This window comes from Pogona vitticeps, chromosome 6 (genome assembly GCF_051106095.1).
Source record: "Pogona vitticeps strain Pit_001003342236 chromosome 6, PviZW2.1, whole genome shotgun sequence".
Lineage (NCBI taxonomy): Eukaryota > Metazoa > Chordata > Lepidosauria > Squamata > Agamidae > Pogona > Pogona vitticeps.
Window position 1 is genome coordinate 34,983,787 of NC_135788.1, and position 17,388 is coordinate 35,001,174.

General features: G+C 39.5%; 1 protein-coding gene across 9 annotated transcripts in view; it reads left to right on the forward strand.

The window, feature by feature from the left end:
• PALS2 (protein associated with LIN7 2, MAGUK p55 family member) overlaps positions 1-17,388 on the forward strand; it is a 59,086-nt gene that overhangs the window by 25,786 nt on the left and 15,912 nt on the right. For 8 of the 9 annotated variants that reach the window (XM_078377199.1, XM_078377198.1, XM_020780961.3 and 5 more), the window contains 6 exons: positions 142-294; positions 2,445-2,597; positions 3,384-3,611; positions 11,244-11,375; positions 15,664-15,763; positions 16,147-16,215. In XM_078377199.1, the coding sequence (XP_078233325.1) occupies positions 142-294; positions 2,445-2,597; positions 3,384-3,611; positions 11,244-11,375; positions 15,664-15,763; positions 16,147-16,215 (835 nt within the window). The remainder of the gene's footprint in view (positions 1-141; positions 295-2,444; positions 2,598-3,383; positions 3,612-11,243; positions 11,376-15,663; positions 15,764-16,146; positions 16,216-17,388) is intronic. The other variant, XM_073003298.2, reaches the window with a different exon arrangement.

Sequence of the window (17,388 nt, forward strand, 5' to 3'; positions counted from 1 at the left end):
GTAATTTAACTGTGTGGAAGAACAAACTACAGCACATCCAGTGCAGTTAGAAAAGTAGAAATATTGTTCCATATAGCATAATGTAAACAATAAATCAGGCACTTTTACTTTATTTTAAGATTTATTGTATATTCTTCATAGGCTCATGAAAGGCTGGAAGATTCTAAACTGGAAGCTGTAAGTGACAATAATCTGGAGTTGGTAAATGAGATTCTTGAAGACATCAGTCCATTAATAAACAAAGATGAAAATATTGCAGAGTTGGTTGGTATACTGAAGGAGCCACATTTTCTGGTAACAAAAATTTCCACTAATGGTTTAAAAATACTCCTGTTTGCTTGAAAAATAAATTTCACCTTGCTAATCAATTTTCATCCAACACTGTGGCTATGTGTTCTTGAAGACTTTCATGGCGGGGATCTAATGGTTGTTGTGCGTTTTTCAGGCTGTCTGAAGTTTTTTTTCTTCCTAACGTTTTGCCAGTCTCTTTGGCCGGCATCTTCAGAGGACAGGAGCTAGAGCTCGGTCTGTGTTCTGGTGCAGTGTGTGGGATCTCCTGAAAAGAACAAAAACCTGATCCCACAGCTACAAATACTCAACAATCCCTCGCACTACACCAGAACATAGGGTTTTAGCTCCTGTCCTCTGAAGATATCGGCCACAGATACTGGCGAAATGCTAGGAAGAAAAACCTCCGGAACACGGCCAAACAGCACAAAAAACCCACAACAACCACCGTGGCTATGATCCAGATAAAATTTGTTAAGTTTAAGTTAAATTGAAATCAATGGATGTTGTTAGCTATCTTCCTTGTCTTACTGTCTTCATTATTATTTGACCATGACTTCCCTGAATTATAGAATCATAAAATTGTAGAGCCAGAAGCAACCCCAAGGCTCATTGAGTTCAAGCCCTGCTGAAGGAGGAAGTCCATAATTAAAGCATATCTAACAGATGGCTGCTTAATCTCTGTTCAAAAACCTCCAATGAAAGTCCACCACACTCTTGAGGCAGTCATTGTTTAACAGCTCTTACTATCAAGAGGTTCTTCCTAAAGTCTGGGTAAAATCTCTTTTCTCATAATTTGAATCCATTATTTTAGGTCCTACCCTCTTGAGCTACAGAAAGCAGGTTTGATTCATTTTTAGGTGACAGCCTTTCAAATATTTGAAAATGGCTCACATTGCCTCTCAGAATTCTTTGCTCCAGGCGAAATGTACCCAGCTCCTTCAACCATTCCTCATAAGACTTGTTTTCTAGACGGTTATGGAGCAGAAAAATAAGCTTCATATGAAAGCAGAAATTCGTTTTGTCTAATTTGAGCTTTTGAAATGTGTAAGTTCCTGCTAGGTAGAAATATTGAATAATGATTTTTAAAATTCATATTTGACTGAATGGCAGTATTTATCTCCCACGCCTTGGGCAGCTACCCCATACTTGCCTACAGGCACCCTCCCCCCCAATTTAAATAACTATTGGCACTCACAATGGAGAGAAGAACAGGGTCCTATCATAAACCTACATACCACCACCACCCCCCGATTACCTACACTGGCAGCAGCATCAGTGGCCCAACATCAGCCACAGCATCACAATATATTTCCTTACTAATCTTCTACTGTTATCTGTGTCAACTTCATCAGACAGTTTTCCTCTGATTTCTGCATTGGGAAAACAGAACAATCTGTGTGCAAAAGAATGGACACAAATCTGGCATCAGGAATGGCAACACAGAGAAACCTGTTTCAGAAAAAATCTCCCAAGGCACTCTCACAAATCTCAGAATGGTTATTATAAAATAAAGGAATTGACAGAGAAGTTTGAGAGGGAGACAACAGAAACTGCTACAGAAAGCAGTTCTAGTGCATTCCTAATCATTCCAGTAGATATCAAGGTTTCTTGGTGCATTGTGTATATCAAGAACCTAGTTCTTTGTACTATCTTATGAGTGTAAAACAGTTTACTTCCTTGACAAACTGATCTCTGTTTCAGAAACATCTTTTATTATTCCAATGACAGCAAGTCACCCTAGCTTACAGCTATTAACCTGGTTAGGACGTGCTAATTAAAGTAATTAATAGATGGATAGTTCCATTCCTGTGTTAATGAACCATTGTCACTTTGTCTATCGTATGTATCCTTATCTGGTCATGGGTGTATATATAAATATACAGACCATGTATTTGCACTCCTGTCTCTGAGGAACTGGATTTTGATTCTTAAAGCTCACATGGAAATGAAGAATGCTGCATTATTTTTCTTTTTTTTTTTCTTTTGCCAATTTACTTTTAACATATAGAACAGCCACAATTGGTAGCTGAAGAGAGCCATAGAAATTCTCCTTTTTTTACTATCTGTTGAGGTTCAGTATAGCTTATGAAAAAATGAGTACACTCCAAAATCACTCCCATTTGTTCAACCACTTTTCATCTCTTTATTTACAGTCACTCTTGGAAGCTCATGATATTGTGGCATCAAAATGTTATGAGTCTCCTCCCTCTAGTCCAGAAATGAATAATTCTTCAGTGAACAATCAGATAGTACCAGTAGATGCCATTCGTATACTTGGTATTCACAAAAGAGCAGGAGAGCCATTGGTGAGTATTTAGAGGAAAATAACTGTTTTCTGCCACTTCTTAAAATGATGGAGGCAGGAATATTTGACATATTTGTTCATACTTGTTCTTTTGATATCTGTAACCAATGTTTTAAGACAGTAAATTGCACTCTTGAATAAGAATTGCAGCTTAAAGGTGGATGAGAGCTGGGAAAATAAAAACAAAAAGCTAGAGGTACTTCCGTTGTGAGCATTCCAGAGCTGCACATAACACCTGACCTTCAACAAAAGGCCAAAAAGTAGCCCAGAACTTTTCAGAAGAGCACAAGTCCTTGATCTTTGTGTGTGAAATAGAGGGGTGGGCAGAGAATGGCTTTGGCCAGAAATACTTATTAATGTTTCCCAGTGGCTAGATAATATTGAGAATGGTGTGTGTATGTGTGTTAGTTAACTGAGTATATTAAATTCTTTAAATATGTTTTGAACAATAGGAGCAAAAATACATAGTACTTCTTTTACTTGAACATATGGATTTTGCACCTGCGCAAAGCTGTTTTCATAATTTTGCAGATGGTCACTTATGTTAATTGAAACATGAATAATTAAAATTGGTTTTAGTACTCTGAATGTCTGAGAAATTCACATTTGTGAGGTTTTTTTGCCTGAATTACGTTTTGCTTTTGGATTTCAGGATCATGAGAATGTATACTTTTAACAGATCTTGCATGGTGTCAGCTGATAAGAAATCTCTACATTAAGATTCTAGTTTTGAAATGGGGATAAATGTTTCAGAGGCAAACCCTGATGTTCTTCACTGTTCATGTAGGGTGTGACATTTAGGGTGGAGAATAATGATCTAGTAATTGCAAGAATCCTTCATGGAGGAATGATAGATCGACAAGGTCTTCTACATGTGGGTGATATCATTAAGGAAGTTAATGGTCATGAAGTTGGAAACAATCCAAAAGAACTGCAAGAACTTCTGAAGAATATTAGTGGTAGTGTCACTCTGAAGATTCTTCCTAGTTACAGAGATAATATTATTCCCCAACAGGTGAGTAGTCCTATGGTATATAGAAACATGAACATTATTTGATTGCTGCTTTTCTCATTCTATTCAAATATGACATGTGACTTAACAGTGTGTACATTTCTAGTGTGCTATAGTGACCTGCTCTCTACAATCCATGTTTTATCAACAGCCACCTGAGAGACTCTAAAATTCTTTATGTACAAGGTACACCACAGTTGAAATCTTGTTGCTTAGCACAGTAAATTGCACCAGAGTAGGCCTGTTGAATCTGAGGATTTCGGTGAGTCACCTCTGTAAGCTCCATTTATTAAAATGAGTCTACTCTAGTTATGACTTATTTTCATATAGTAAATCATAACAATAGTAAGCCCATTTGAATTAATGGAACTTATGGATGAGCTGACTCACTAGATTTCCACTGATTCAGTGGGCCTACTCTGGTGTGACTTACTATGCTAAGCAATAGGATGTCAGCCATGTTAGTTTACACCAGATGCATGGTGAACATGGATTTGTTGTAAATTAATGTGTTCTAATCACACAGGATTTTCTTCTGAAAGATGTTTCTTGTGAATTTACGTAGAAAGAATTGCACAGTATTATTTATAAGAGAGCTTTACATTAAATTCTTAGTTTATAATTTCATGGTTGAAAGTTCTCTTCTTTGTAAATTCGTTTTTAGTTATTGTTGTACCCCTGTTGTGAGCCGCCTAGAGTGGTCTATTGACTAGATAGGCGGGATATAAATAAAATAAATAAATAAATAATAAAGAAAGAAAGACAGTATTTTTGTGATGTCGCATTATTCTTACTAGCTGGTTGTACCTTATTCATCACCTAACTATTAACCATATATAGTAGATAGTTGGAAAAGTATTGCCTGATTTTATTGGGGTGGGTGGTTTCTCCTCAATTTAATTTAGTATTTTTTGGCCTGCCATTTTCTCTTTGATTCTGTTCCAAATCCACAGAGTAATGAAGAAAAGTACAGGGAAAAAAGACAGAAAAATATTCTAATCAGATATTTAAATCGTTAGTTTGGAAATCAGCATCAAGCAAATGTGCGGTTTCTTCGTGGACTCTGAATGCACACAAATGAGTTAAACTGTGCGTGTGCAGGAAACTTCAGAATATTCTAGAGCTAATAGACTGACACTAATGAAAAAGTTTCCCCATATTGTGCATGCTCTGCCTGCCTTGAGGTACCTCAGTTCCTTTTTGTCGCCGCCACAATACAGTGGACCCTCGACTTATAGACGGCTCGACTTACAGACTTTTCGAGTTACAGACTTCTCTGGCCGCAAAATTTAGGTTCAACTTGCAGCCGGAGAATCGACCTACAGACCAGAAAAAAACCAAAATGGAACAAAAATGGAACAAAAACGGCCGGTTATGGGATTAATAGGTTTTCAATGCATTGTAGGTCAATGGAAACTCAACCTACAGACTTTTCGACCTGCAGCCACCGTTCCAATATGGATTAATTCCGTAAGTAGAGGGTCCACTGTAGGAATACTTCACATTTGCTAGAGCTTTCAAATCTTAATCCTTTGGCTTTTGGATCACGGACTGTTTCGTTTTTGGCTACATTTGACTATCTGGAATTCCCTAACAATAGACTGGTTTGGTTTTCAACTTTTCTCTTGTTGATGCGAATGATTGTCTTACTCCTCCGACTTTGGATTGTTTATGGTTTTTGACTTGGATTGCTGATTGGACTTAGCTGTCTTGATTATCTGACTGTCTAATTTTTGGTATACTAATAAGGACTGGACTGGTTTATGGCTTGATTTGCTTAGTTCTTGGATAGCGCTTTTCTGTGAGTTATCCATTTTCTTTTCCCCTTCTACGTTCCCGCCAAATTTTATGGCCTCATCGAGCCCTTTCAAACAGTGTATGTCATGCTCCAGTAAAATTCCATTCACTGACAGACACGACCACTGTTTGTTTTGTTTGGGGGAGCGTCATCAGCCGACATTGTGTCAAGAGTGCAAGAAGTTAACTAAGACAGCCCATAAGCTCCGTCTGCAGCGACTTCAATCATTCCTTTACGAGAAGTCGCTAGCACCTTCAGCACCGACAGGCATGGAGGCTGTAACTCATTCAACTCCTTTGACCCCTTGCTCCGATGCGGTTGCTTCCCCAGCATCTGCAATCGCGTAATCAAAGGCTTCTTCCAAAACTGCCAAACCGAAGAAATCTTCGACATCGGGTTTGACATCGATTCCGAAGGCAAATTCTAAAGATCTTAAAAAGAAGGAGCCGGAGAAGCATAAGAAGACGAAACATACTTCGAAATCAGTTTATCACAAGGAGTCCCTTCTGACTCAAGCCACTTTACCATCACCGATTGTGGAAGAGCCTTTGAAGGAAGTTCAAGAGCTTGATTCCTTGTCGGAGGGAGATGGATCTACAGTATTCCTCAACAGGATCCACAGGCTTTGGTGTCAGCTCTTAGCCTGTCCCCAACCTCTGGCCACGTTGAGGCTGAGATATTTTCCAGCCTGGCCTCAGCCCATTCAAGCCCTGTTTCTACCGGGCGGGCAACAGTTACTGAGTTGTAAAACTGAGGTCTCTCCATGGCAATCTCCTCGGAAGCGGCGACATGTATCACCGAGTCAACAGTTATCTCAGCAATGGGAGGTGCTGGTGCTTCTGCATTCTTCTCGACGCCGAACCAGAGTTGAACATCAGGGGCCGATTTATGTGGAAGTTGACCAACATCGCAGTTGATGCCGGTACCGTGAGAGTTATGCTGATTCAGAATATGACACGGAGTACATTCGACCAAAGAAAGTCAGATCCGTTTATCTGTCTCTGTCGGAGTCTTCTTGATCCTCTTTGCCACCTTGGCATCGACACCGAGAATATATCCAGCTCAACAAAGCAACATCAAGACACTCCACTAAGCCTTTACATTCACAAGACCAGAGCATGACACAACCATTGAAGCACACTCGAGAACAGTCAGTTCCGATTACTTCGGCATCGCGTTTGAAAACCTTTCATTCCAAACGGACTCTGTCTTCCAGGACAACTCCATCTCAATCCATGGCATTGGTTTCGAGGGCTATTGTAAGCAGAGACCTGGTCATTGTTCTTCACCATCGGCATCTTCTGAAAGAGAATCTAGGAGTCTATCAATGTCATCTGTATTGGACCAAGATCTTGGTTCTGAAGTGTCTTCAGAGTCTCCCTCTAATCTGCCAACCCCAGACTCGGCTGACATATACCCTACGTCGCCATCTGAGGATTTTACCTCATATGCACAGTTAATTTTTAGAATGGCCAAAACATTAGAACTCTCTACAGATCAACTGGTTCCTCCCAAACAGGATTTGATTTTTGACAGTTTGAACCAGGACAAAATTCCTCCACTGAGCTTGGCATTCATCCCATCTATGCTAGACCTGACCAAGGAATGTTGGGGTCAGTCTTCTACTGCATTTCAGAGAATCATTATAATGGGGGTGAGACCAGCTTCCTTGCCAAACATCTTGCACTGAACTCTATTATTGTTCAATCTAATCAGTCTAGGGCAGGAAACCGTTCCAGGGTGACTCCAACCAATAAGGAAGGTCATAAATTGGATGTTCTCGGTCGTCTCATGTATTCACTTGCTTCCTTTATTATGAGAGTGTCCAACTATCAGGCAGCAGTGGGTGCCTACCAGAGGCACTTATGGAACAAAGTTTTACCAGTTCTACAAAATGCACCTGAGGACACTAGGGCTACAGTTGTCAATGCTCATCTAGAAGCTACAACTTTAGCAAACCAACAACTACTTGCATCGAAGATCATTGTCTTCGGCCCTAGCACTCAGGGGGCATGCCTGGCTGAGATCGTCAGGCATAAATGATGATGCCAGGGCACAGATTGAAGAGCTTCCGTTTGATGGTGTGGGGCTTTTCAATCAAAAGACTGACAAGGTGATGGAGAATCTGCACAAAATCAGAAAAACTGCAAGATCTTATTGTGTGCAACAACCCAAATGCCAACAACAACAGTGGCATAAACCCACCACATACTTACCACCAGCAGCCTTACTGTCAGCATAAGACTTCTCAAGAAAGGTCTAACCCTCCTCAGTCATCTTCTGCCACCACTTCCTACAGATCACAACTTTCCAGGCAATGTCATCAAACGTTCCGTCGCCCCTCCAAAAAGAGCAAGCAATATCTTCCTCCTCATATACCATTTCCCCAATATACTTCAACTTCCTCGTTTGGCCCCATTCCTCAAAAATTGGTCCGAAATCACCAAGGACTCCTGAGTTTTAAGCGTTATTCGCTCTGTACTGACTAGAATTCTCAGATCTCCCCTCTCTTGATTATATAAAAATCTCATCCTTCTCACCCGCTCTGGAAGAGGAAGTCACTACTCTTCTTCAGAAACACGCTATTCAACACGTTTTTTCTCAAGAAGCAAGGGACGGCTTCTTCTCCCGGTACTTCACAGTGCCCAAGAAAGATGGAGGTCTACAGCCCATTTTAGATCTCAAGTGCCTGAACACTTACATTCGTCTGAGATGCTTCAGGATGGTCACATTAGAGTCCATTGTCCCTCTACTGTTACTGGGCGATTGGTTTGTGATGATAGACTTGCAGGACACATACAGTCAACCCTCGACTTATGAACGGCCATACATACAGACTTTTCGATTTACGAACAGCTCTGTTGGCAAAAATTGGCATCAACTTGCGAACAGAGCTCAACCTACAAACGAGGCCGAGGCTCTGTTCACAAGTCAAAGCCATTTTTTGCCAACAGAGCAGTTTGTAAATGGCTCCCTGCAAAAAGGCAGGGAGAAAGGGGTGGAAATTTGAAATTCCCGCCCTTTCTCCCTGCCTCTTTGGCTTCGGAGCTCTCAAAGGGCTTTCTCCAATGCTGGGGGGAAAGCCCTTTGAGAGCGCCGAAGCCGCTGATTGCGGCGGCGGGGACCCCCAGGGAGGTCTCCCAGGGCTTGCCCGACACCATGGGAGACCTCCCTAGGGGTCCCCACCGCTGCAATCTGTGCCTTCGGAGCTCTCAAAGGGCTTCCTCCGATGTCGGGCGGAAAGCCCTTTGAGAGCTCCGAACCCAAAAAGGCAGGGAGAAAGGGCGGAAATTCATGGGGGACACCTTTATGGTCGACTGGGACAAGGTTCTCCTTTACTTTTTTTCTCCTACCCCTCTAATTCAAAGAACACTACTTCAAATCCTTCAGCTAAGACTCAATGTCATTGTGGTGGTGCCATGGTGGCCTCGACAGCCGTGGTTCACCACTCTCAGGAGCATCACACGAGATTACATGAGGCTAACCCCACATCCAGCGCTTCTGACTCAAGGAGCGAGCAATGTTTATCACCCAGACATCAAGTCCCTTCACCTCATGGTGTGGAGGATTTCCCCATCATAAAAGAGGTGCTTGATCGAGCCAGGAAGCCTTCAACCAAGTTACTGTATTCCTACAAATGGGCGTTATTCATTAAGTTTGCTCAAACCAAGGGGTTGGTCATAGTTTCAGTTTCTGTAGAGACTCTCCTTACATTTCTGTGTTACTTGTTTGATTTGGGTTTGGCACATTCCACGCTTAAGGTTTATGTGTCAGCCATCGTTTCATATCAACCTGTGGGGTCGGATACTTCACGTCTACTGTCTCACCCTATAGTTAAAAGAGTCCTTCAAGGACTATATAGTATCCGTCCTCCCATCAGACACCCAATTCCTCAGTAGTCACTTCAGACTGTACTGAAGGCTCTTGCGCGCCCTCCTTTCGAGCCTATGGCTTCTACTTCACTCAAACTTCTGTCTCTGAAGACTTTGGTTTTGGTTGCTATCACTTCAGCGCGGAGAGCGGGTGAGTTGCCCTATAATACAGTTCCACCCTGATAGTGTTATACCCTGATGTTTCATTCCTCCCTAAAGTTATTTCGAGCTTTCATGTTATTCAGTCCTTGATTCTCCCAACGTTATTCCCTAATCTGTCTTCAGATGTTGAGCGCATGCTCCACTCCCTTGATGTTCGTCGAGTGCTGGCTTTCTATGTTTCTAGGACTAAGGACTTCCGTACCTCTCCTAGACTGTTTATATGCTTTTTATGGACCTAAAAAAGGCCAACCGGCCTCCTCTCAAACTGTTTCTAGGTGGATAGTTTTCGCTATCAAGTTGGCATACCAGTTAATGGGTAAGACTCCACCTGTACTACTGAGAGCTCATTCCACCAGAGCTATGGCTACCTCCACGGCTTGGTTATGTGGCATTGACCTTTCTGACATCTGTCGATCAGCAACTTGGTCCACTCCATTGACCTTTGCTTTACACTACAGACTGGATGTCAGAGCCAAGAAGGAGGTGAACTTTGGAAGGGCCGTGTTGACCTCTGTTCTGCCATGACGGCCCACCTTCCAGTAAGTCAGGTTGCTAGTCACCCATTCGTGTGCATTCACAGAGTCCACGAAGAAGAAAGTAAAGTTACTTACCTGTAACCATGGTTCTTCGAGTGGTACTCTGTGAATTCACACGTCCCGCCCAGCCTCCCCACTGTCATGTCCTACACCTTAGGTCCTATATATATTTTTGGCAGCGGCAGGCAGTTAGAACTGAGGTACCTCAAGGCGGGCGAAGCATGGGAAACGTCTTTCATTAGTCTATTAGCTCTAGAATATTCCGAAGTTTCCTGTGCAGGTGCATTTTAACCCATTCATGTGAATTCACAGAGTACCACTCGAAGAACCATGGTTACAGGTAAGTAACCTTACTGTTGCTAGACATTCAAAGTGTCAACAGTTCTTCAGTGACAAGTGCCTGGTTCTTTTAACATTATCTGTGGTAGGAACTTGGATGAGTGTGAAACATTTCAACCTAACAAGAAAGAAGTCCAGTTGCCATGACTTAACTTCCAGATAACTACACCTGGATGACTCAGAATCTTCAAAGATATCTATGGCAGTTTCCATTTTTTAAAAAACACAATGCAGCATATAGCATGACATGTAGAACAGCTTTAACAACAACTAGATATAGATCTTGCAGGAAAGCTAGGATTTTTAAAAAATGAAACATAATTGCCACATTTACTGATCATCTCCAATAAAAGTTTTGTACTTGCTTTCTAAAAAACAGTATGCTTCAACTCACCACTCATAACAGAGCGGTGAGTTGAAGCATACTGTTTTTTACAAAGCAATCAGCAGTTGTAGCAGCTGAAGCAAAGAGGGCAAGTTTAGGACAGGTGAGTGTGTATAGAAGTTATAACTCTCTTCATGCATCTGATTAATTCCCTGCATTAATACAAGTTCAGAAACACGTTTTACTTCCATGATAGGTGGCACAAGCCCTGAATCCTTGCACTGTATTTAAAAGTGAAAGTGGTCCTGTTTCCCTTGACAACATTAACATAATAGTCATCTCAGTTTTGTTTTGGAGATGCTTAACACAATATTTATGGTACTGTTTTTATATCACTGCTAAACTAATGTTAGTAATTCAGGTCCAGTTATGCTCACTGTTTTTATCCCTATCAGAAGCTTTATAGCTTAAAAAAATAATCTCCATAGTCTGTGTTTTGCTGAAATAAAAAATGTTAAGATGTAATCAACTTTTGAACTTGCTAAGCTTTTGCAAGAATGTTGGAATATTAGTATTTTGAGCCATTTTTGTTATTTATTTCAGGTATTTGTGAAGTGTCACTTTGATTATAATCCATACAATGATAATCTGATCCCTTGCAAAGAAGCAGGTCTTAAGTTTTCCAGAGGAGAAATTCTTCAGATTGTAAATCGAGAAGACCCAAACTGGTGGCAGGTTAGAAAATGTTGCACTTAATTTAAATCCCTCTGATATTAATGTAGTCATGTTCTGAAATCTTTTGATTTACTTTCTAAGCCTTATCATAGAATTCCTTTTTAAGTGTGCAAAGCTTTGTTCTAGTATGCATCAATATTTTAAAAGATTGATCTGTCTATATTTGGGTCTTGTAAGGGATTACTTTTACTTTTCAGTTGTAGGCACTTACTTTCCATATGCATTCTTGAATGCTCAGAGATACGTAAACTGAATTATAATACCTGTCAATCCAATCCAGTGAACTTTATGTTCAAGACAAATAACTGAATAAGAGATGCGGGAATTTTAAAATTTGATCCCAGTTGATAGCTTCAATTTCTACTTAACATAAGATGAAAGATTTACACAAATTTTAATGACTTACCCATGTGTTGGGCTGGTTAAATGGAAATGGAACTTTAAGGTGGGAGTGAGGTTAATTAAAAAGTTCCATGATTGTTCTTTTATATATAACCACACAATTGTTTTGGTTGGAGAACTTCATTCCCCAATTTTCAGCCAATCAGTTTAGCTCTCAAAAATAATTTCGTGCTTCTAGATTCATATGCTGCAGCAACTGGGATAGGAGGAAAGGAGTTACTGGATTCTTTCTTATAGTGTATTCATAACTTTCCCTTATAGTTGACCATCACAGATCATACTTTCTGAAAGGATGGCAGTGCTGTTACTTCAGATATTTGGCATTCTGCTCATCATTTGCATACAGGTTACTAGTGTGCACATATTTTCCCTATTTCCCCCCAAATACCCACTTCTCCCATTGCAGTCTACCAGGATAATAGCCAGAATTGTATTGGTTAGTTACACTGGTGTACGTGCATTAGCAGAAGCTATAGCAGCAAATTGCCACTAATTAACAAGTTGCTGATTGGAGTCCTCATTTTGGTCTATTCAAATGAGTTGGTGTGCAACAAGGAGCACATCCAGCAATTTGTCAGCTAATGATAATTCACTGTTGAAGTTAACGCCATTGTATTTACATAATCATAACTAACTAATGGGATTCTGGCCAGTATAGCTTATGAAAATGCTGCAACTTTGTCCAAACAGTTCACATATGAAGAAATGGACTGTAATTCAGGAAAATATCCTTTGTTTGAAATCCTGTTGCTTAGTATAATAAGTTGAAGAGGCTTACTGAATCACTGGTGATTTGATGAGTCAGTTGCTTCATAGATTCCATAGATTCAAATGGCCCTACTGTTATTAAAGCTTACTACACTAAAATAAATTGAAACTAAAATAGTGCCATTTGAATCAATGAAACAGAGAGGTTGACTCACTAAATTCCCCACTGCTTCAAATGAGCCTACTCTAGTGTGACTTACTTCACCAAGTAACAGGATTTCAGCCATTGAAATAAATCTGTAAGTCTTTAAGGTGCCACAGTTCTTTTGTTTTTGTATTATATATGTATTGCAATAGTTATGTAACTACATTTATGTACATTCATGGACTCTATTACATACAGGAGGTCTTGAATTTGAAATGGCTACAGTTCATACATCAAGTGGAAAGACAAGAGTTGTATAATAATGAAATCTAATTTTAGGATTATAAAAAAATCTAATGAAACAAATATGTTGCTTTCCTTGCCATTGAAACTGACAGTAAGCACATTAAATGTATCAGGTGTATAAAACAGTTGTTGCTGATGAGAAGTTTCAACAAAGATTACATCCTAACTGTTGTAGAGCTGCTTGAGTGCAAAGGATCATCTGGTAGATGTTATCTATGCTTTCATTTCTACAGAGTGGTTTGAGTCCTTAATAAAAGACTTGTTGACAGTCATGGGGTTAAAGGATGGAGTTCTGGTAGATCATGGACTATTAGGAAAACAACCAGAAAACTAAGAACAGGAATATCTTGCAATGTAGGGAGATAAGAAATGAGCTTTTGCAAGGATTTTAGTGTTAAATTGAATAACAAAAATAAAAACAAAAGTCTTTGTGGCACTCTCAAGACTAATGGATTTATTTCTGTATGAGTCTTCAGACATATTTATTTATATTTCACTTCTGTGCTGCCTTAAAGAGACTGAATGTGTCTCACAATAATTAAAAATAAAAATTAAGAGCACAATAAATTAGTCAGTTAAAATATTTAAACATATAATTGTTTTAAAATGATAATCTGAAAACATTTTAAAACACATAAAACACACACTTAAATTCAGTATCCAATATCTCAGGAAGAGTTCAGTGTTAAATGCCCTACGTAGTTAAAAAGCCCATTTCAAAAGAAGCATTTTTATACGTTGCTATAGAAAGACAAGAGGAAGGGAAATATAACAGAAATAACCACACAGAGATAGTTTTCGTCTTTAACTTGCCATAATTCTTGTTCTCATTTTTGTTATATAAGCAACACAGCAACCTCTTCGAAAACTGCTTGCTGTTGACTTGCTGTTAACTTGTTTATAAATGATCTGGAGTTTGGGTTAGCAAGGTGGTGGGTCACTTTTGCAGCTGACTCCTAATCGTTCTGCTTGGTAGAAACAAAAGACTGCAAAGTACTCCAAAGCTATCTATCTGTTTAATCCAGTGGTTCTCAACTTTGGGTAACACAGATGTTCTTGGACTGCAATGTCCATAAGCCTTTAAAACCAGCTATGCTGGCCAGGATTTCTGAGACTGCAGTTCAGGAATACCTGAGTTACCCAAGGTTGGAAACTGCTGATCTAAACTAAAAGAAAGGACACCATAGTGGGAAATGCCATGGGGATTCCAGAAAACCCCTGGGGAATCCTCTGGATTTGGCATTTTGTAGAATGTGGAGATGATCCAGGTAGGTGACATGATTGTTGCTGAACACCTTTTGTACTTAGCAGCTCCTTGCTATTCTGGATACTGAAACCAATAGGCTAACTAGACAAGCAAGAAGGCAAATGCAGCAAGGCTTGCAATGAATCTGATTTGAATGCCCGTCGTCATTTAGTCGTGTCTGACTCTTCGTGACCCCATGGACCAGAGCATGCCAGGCCCTCCTATCTTCCACTGCCTCCCGGAGTTGTGTCAAATTCATGTTGGTTGCTTTGATGACACTGTCCAACCATCTCATCCTCTGTCGTCCCCTTCTCCTCTTGCCTTCACACTTTCCTAACATCAAGGTCTTTTCCAAGGAGTCTTCTTTTCTCATGAGATGGTCAAAGTATTGGAGCCTCACCTTCAGGATCTGTCCAGTGAGCACTCAAGGTTGATTTCCTTTAGAATGGATAGGTTTGTTCTCCTTGCAATCCAGGGGACTCTCAAGAGCCTCCTCCAGCATCACAGTTCAAAAGCATCAATTCTTCGGCGTTCAGCTTTCTTTATGGTCCAGCTCTCACTTCCATACATCACTACAGGGAAAACCGTAGCTTTGACTATGCGGACTTTTGTTGGCAAGGTGATGTCTCTACTTTTTAAGGTGCTGTCAAGGTTTGTCATCACTTTCCTCCCAAGAAGCAGGTGTCTTTTAATTTTGTGGCTGCTGTCTCCATCTGCAGTGATCATGGAGCCCAAGAAAGTAAAATCTGTCACTGTCTCCATGTCTTCCCCTTCTATTTCCCAGGAGGTGATGGGACCAGTGCTCTTTGTTTTTTTTATGTTGATCTTCAGACCGTTTTTTGCACTCTCCTCTTAATGCTAGTTAGGGCTTATTAATTCAACCTGTTTAGAGACTCATGTTGCCAAATACAGAGTTCTGATACTGCAGTTACAGATCCCCACTGATTCAGTGGACCTACTCTATCACAATTTACTACATTGAGCAGTAAGATTTTGGCCAGTATATAACAATAAATGTAGTTGTTTCTGGGGGTCTGAAATTTGGATTTTTTAAATAGAGCTTTTAAGATATGATTACGTGACTAAGCTACAAGAATATGTTTAGATTAATTCTGCAAACCTGTTTATGAATCATCTGAATCGCCTTAATTTGCATGTCATACACCTGTAGCCAGTTCTGTAATTATAGCTTTAAAAGCCAACTGGTAATAGGGCATGAAAATTATAACCTAGCAATGTTTATTGAAGACTGCATTGCACTTCTTTTGGCATACAGATTACTGTTTTAAGGTTAGCCAACTATTCTGATACTTGCACTATTTTGAATGTAAACGTTTCACGTATTAGCTACTACCAGTGTGTTGTGCTTTCTGCCTAAACATACTGATTTTCTAATGAAAGCTTGATAAATAAGGCATTGCTTAAATTAGGTTTTGATTATGGCTTGCTGCCAATACAATACATGTTTAATTTGATTCCAGGCTAGCCACGTCAAAGAAGGAGGAAGTGCAGGACTTATTCCTAGTCAATTCTTGGAAGAGAAGAGGAAAGCATTCGTTAGACGAGACTGGGATAGTTCTGGTAAGTTGCACAGCAATGTGCTTCTGTCCATCAATTTTGTATCTGCAACATCAATGGGGTTAAATAATGGAATCCAAATTTGCTTGATGCAAGATAAAAAGAGCGGATTTAAAACATTTGTTATGAATTGCTGAGACCTTTCTGCCACCTGCTGGTAAATAGGCAATATTATTTACGAAAAACATTCTGGAGTAGATTTTGCTTTAGGAATGTCTAATAATTGTTCATTACAATGACTTTGTTAACACAAAGCTAGATTGTTGCAGTTGTTTAAATCAAACTTAATAATTCTAAGTTTAATATATAATTCAACTCTTACACTGAATGAGTTGCCATGGCATAGTTAAGATCTGAGAGTTCAGCTTTATTACATTTGTTTTCAGGCCCTTTTTGTGGAACAATAAGTAGTAAAAAGAAGAAAAAGATGATGTATCTCACGACTAGAAATGCAGGTATTGGTATATTTGTATACAAAGTTACATAATAACAATATAATCCAGCAGAAAAAAGTTGGGTTGTTCCTTGCTTTCATTTATTTTCTATTTTATTTTATAATAAAAAGTGCCTACCTTTAATACTGATCTGACAGGTGACTTGCTTATGCATATTGTACATACATACTGATACTGTACATACATACATATGTTTGTTTGTGTATGTATATCTGAAATACACGCACACACAAAGTTGTATATTGAAAAATGTATGTTTTTTAAATTTATTATTTCGTCATGTGACACTTGGGTACTCTGTTATTATCCATGCTAACCTAGGAAATGCTTTCAGATGAAATTCTGCCCCTTTGATTTTCCTTTTATATGAACTAATTTTGCAGAGGGCCTGGCGTGCTCTGGTCCATGGGGTCACGAAGAGTCGGACACGACTAAACGACAACGACGAATTTTGCAGTCTACTGATTAAAATATTTCTGTGCAGGATCTGGCTGAACAAGGGAACTGACATCATCAGCCATGTCAGATTAATTAAAGGCTTCATTTTGCAATTGCAGGGTGCATGTGCAGCTAGCTGTGAGCATCCCACAATTGCAAAAGGTAGCTTATCAGTCGCAATCTATTGCCACTAAAGTCATTCCTGTTGCACAGGTGGAGCTGAGCAACAAGATTTCAGCCATTGTAATATTTCTAATTCATATTAGGAATATTTATGAAATATTTCAAAGAAAAATGACTCAAGAAAAGTTTGTTTGCATTTGATATTACAGATACTGCAGTATTCATTTCTACAGCACTTCTTATCATACAGCAGAGCCCTTTGCACTCTTAGGTTAAGCTGCTTGGACCCAAGTGGTATTCATTTTTTCAGATTCGGTGCCTACCTTTAATATTGATCTGACAAGTGACTTATACGTATTGTACATAAATACTGATACTGTTCATACATACATATGTTTGTGTTTGTATGTCTATCTAATATATATCACATATATATATATATATATGTGTGTGTGTGTGTTTGTAAATGCTTGTGTATGTTCATCTGTCTTTTGTATTTGGAGTAGGAGTGGGCAACTTTGGCAGGTCCAGAGCCAATTTCTGTTTCTGAGAACTGTGCTGCCAAAAATGGCAAAACAAACAAATCATCTGTAGTGCCTAGAGGTCTACTTA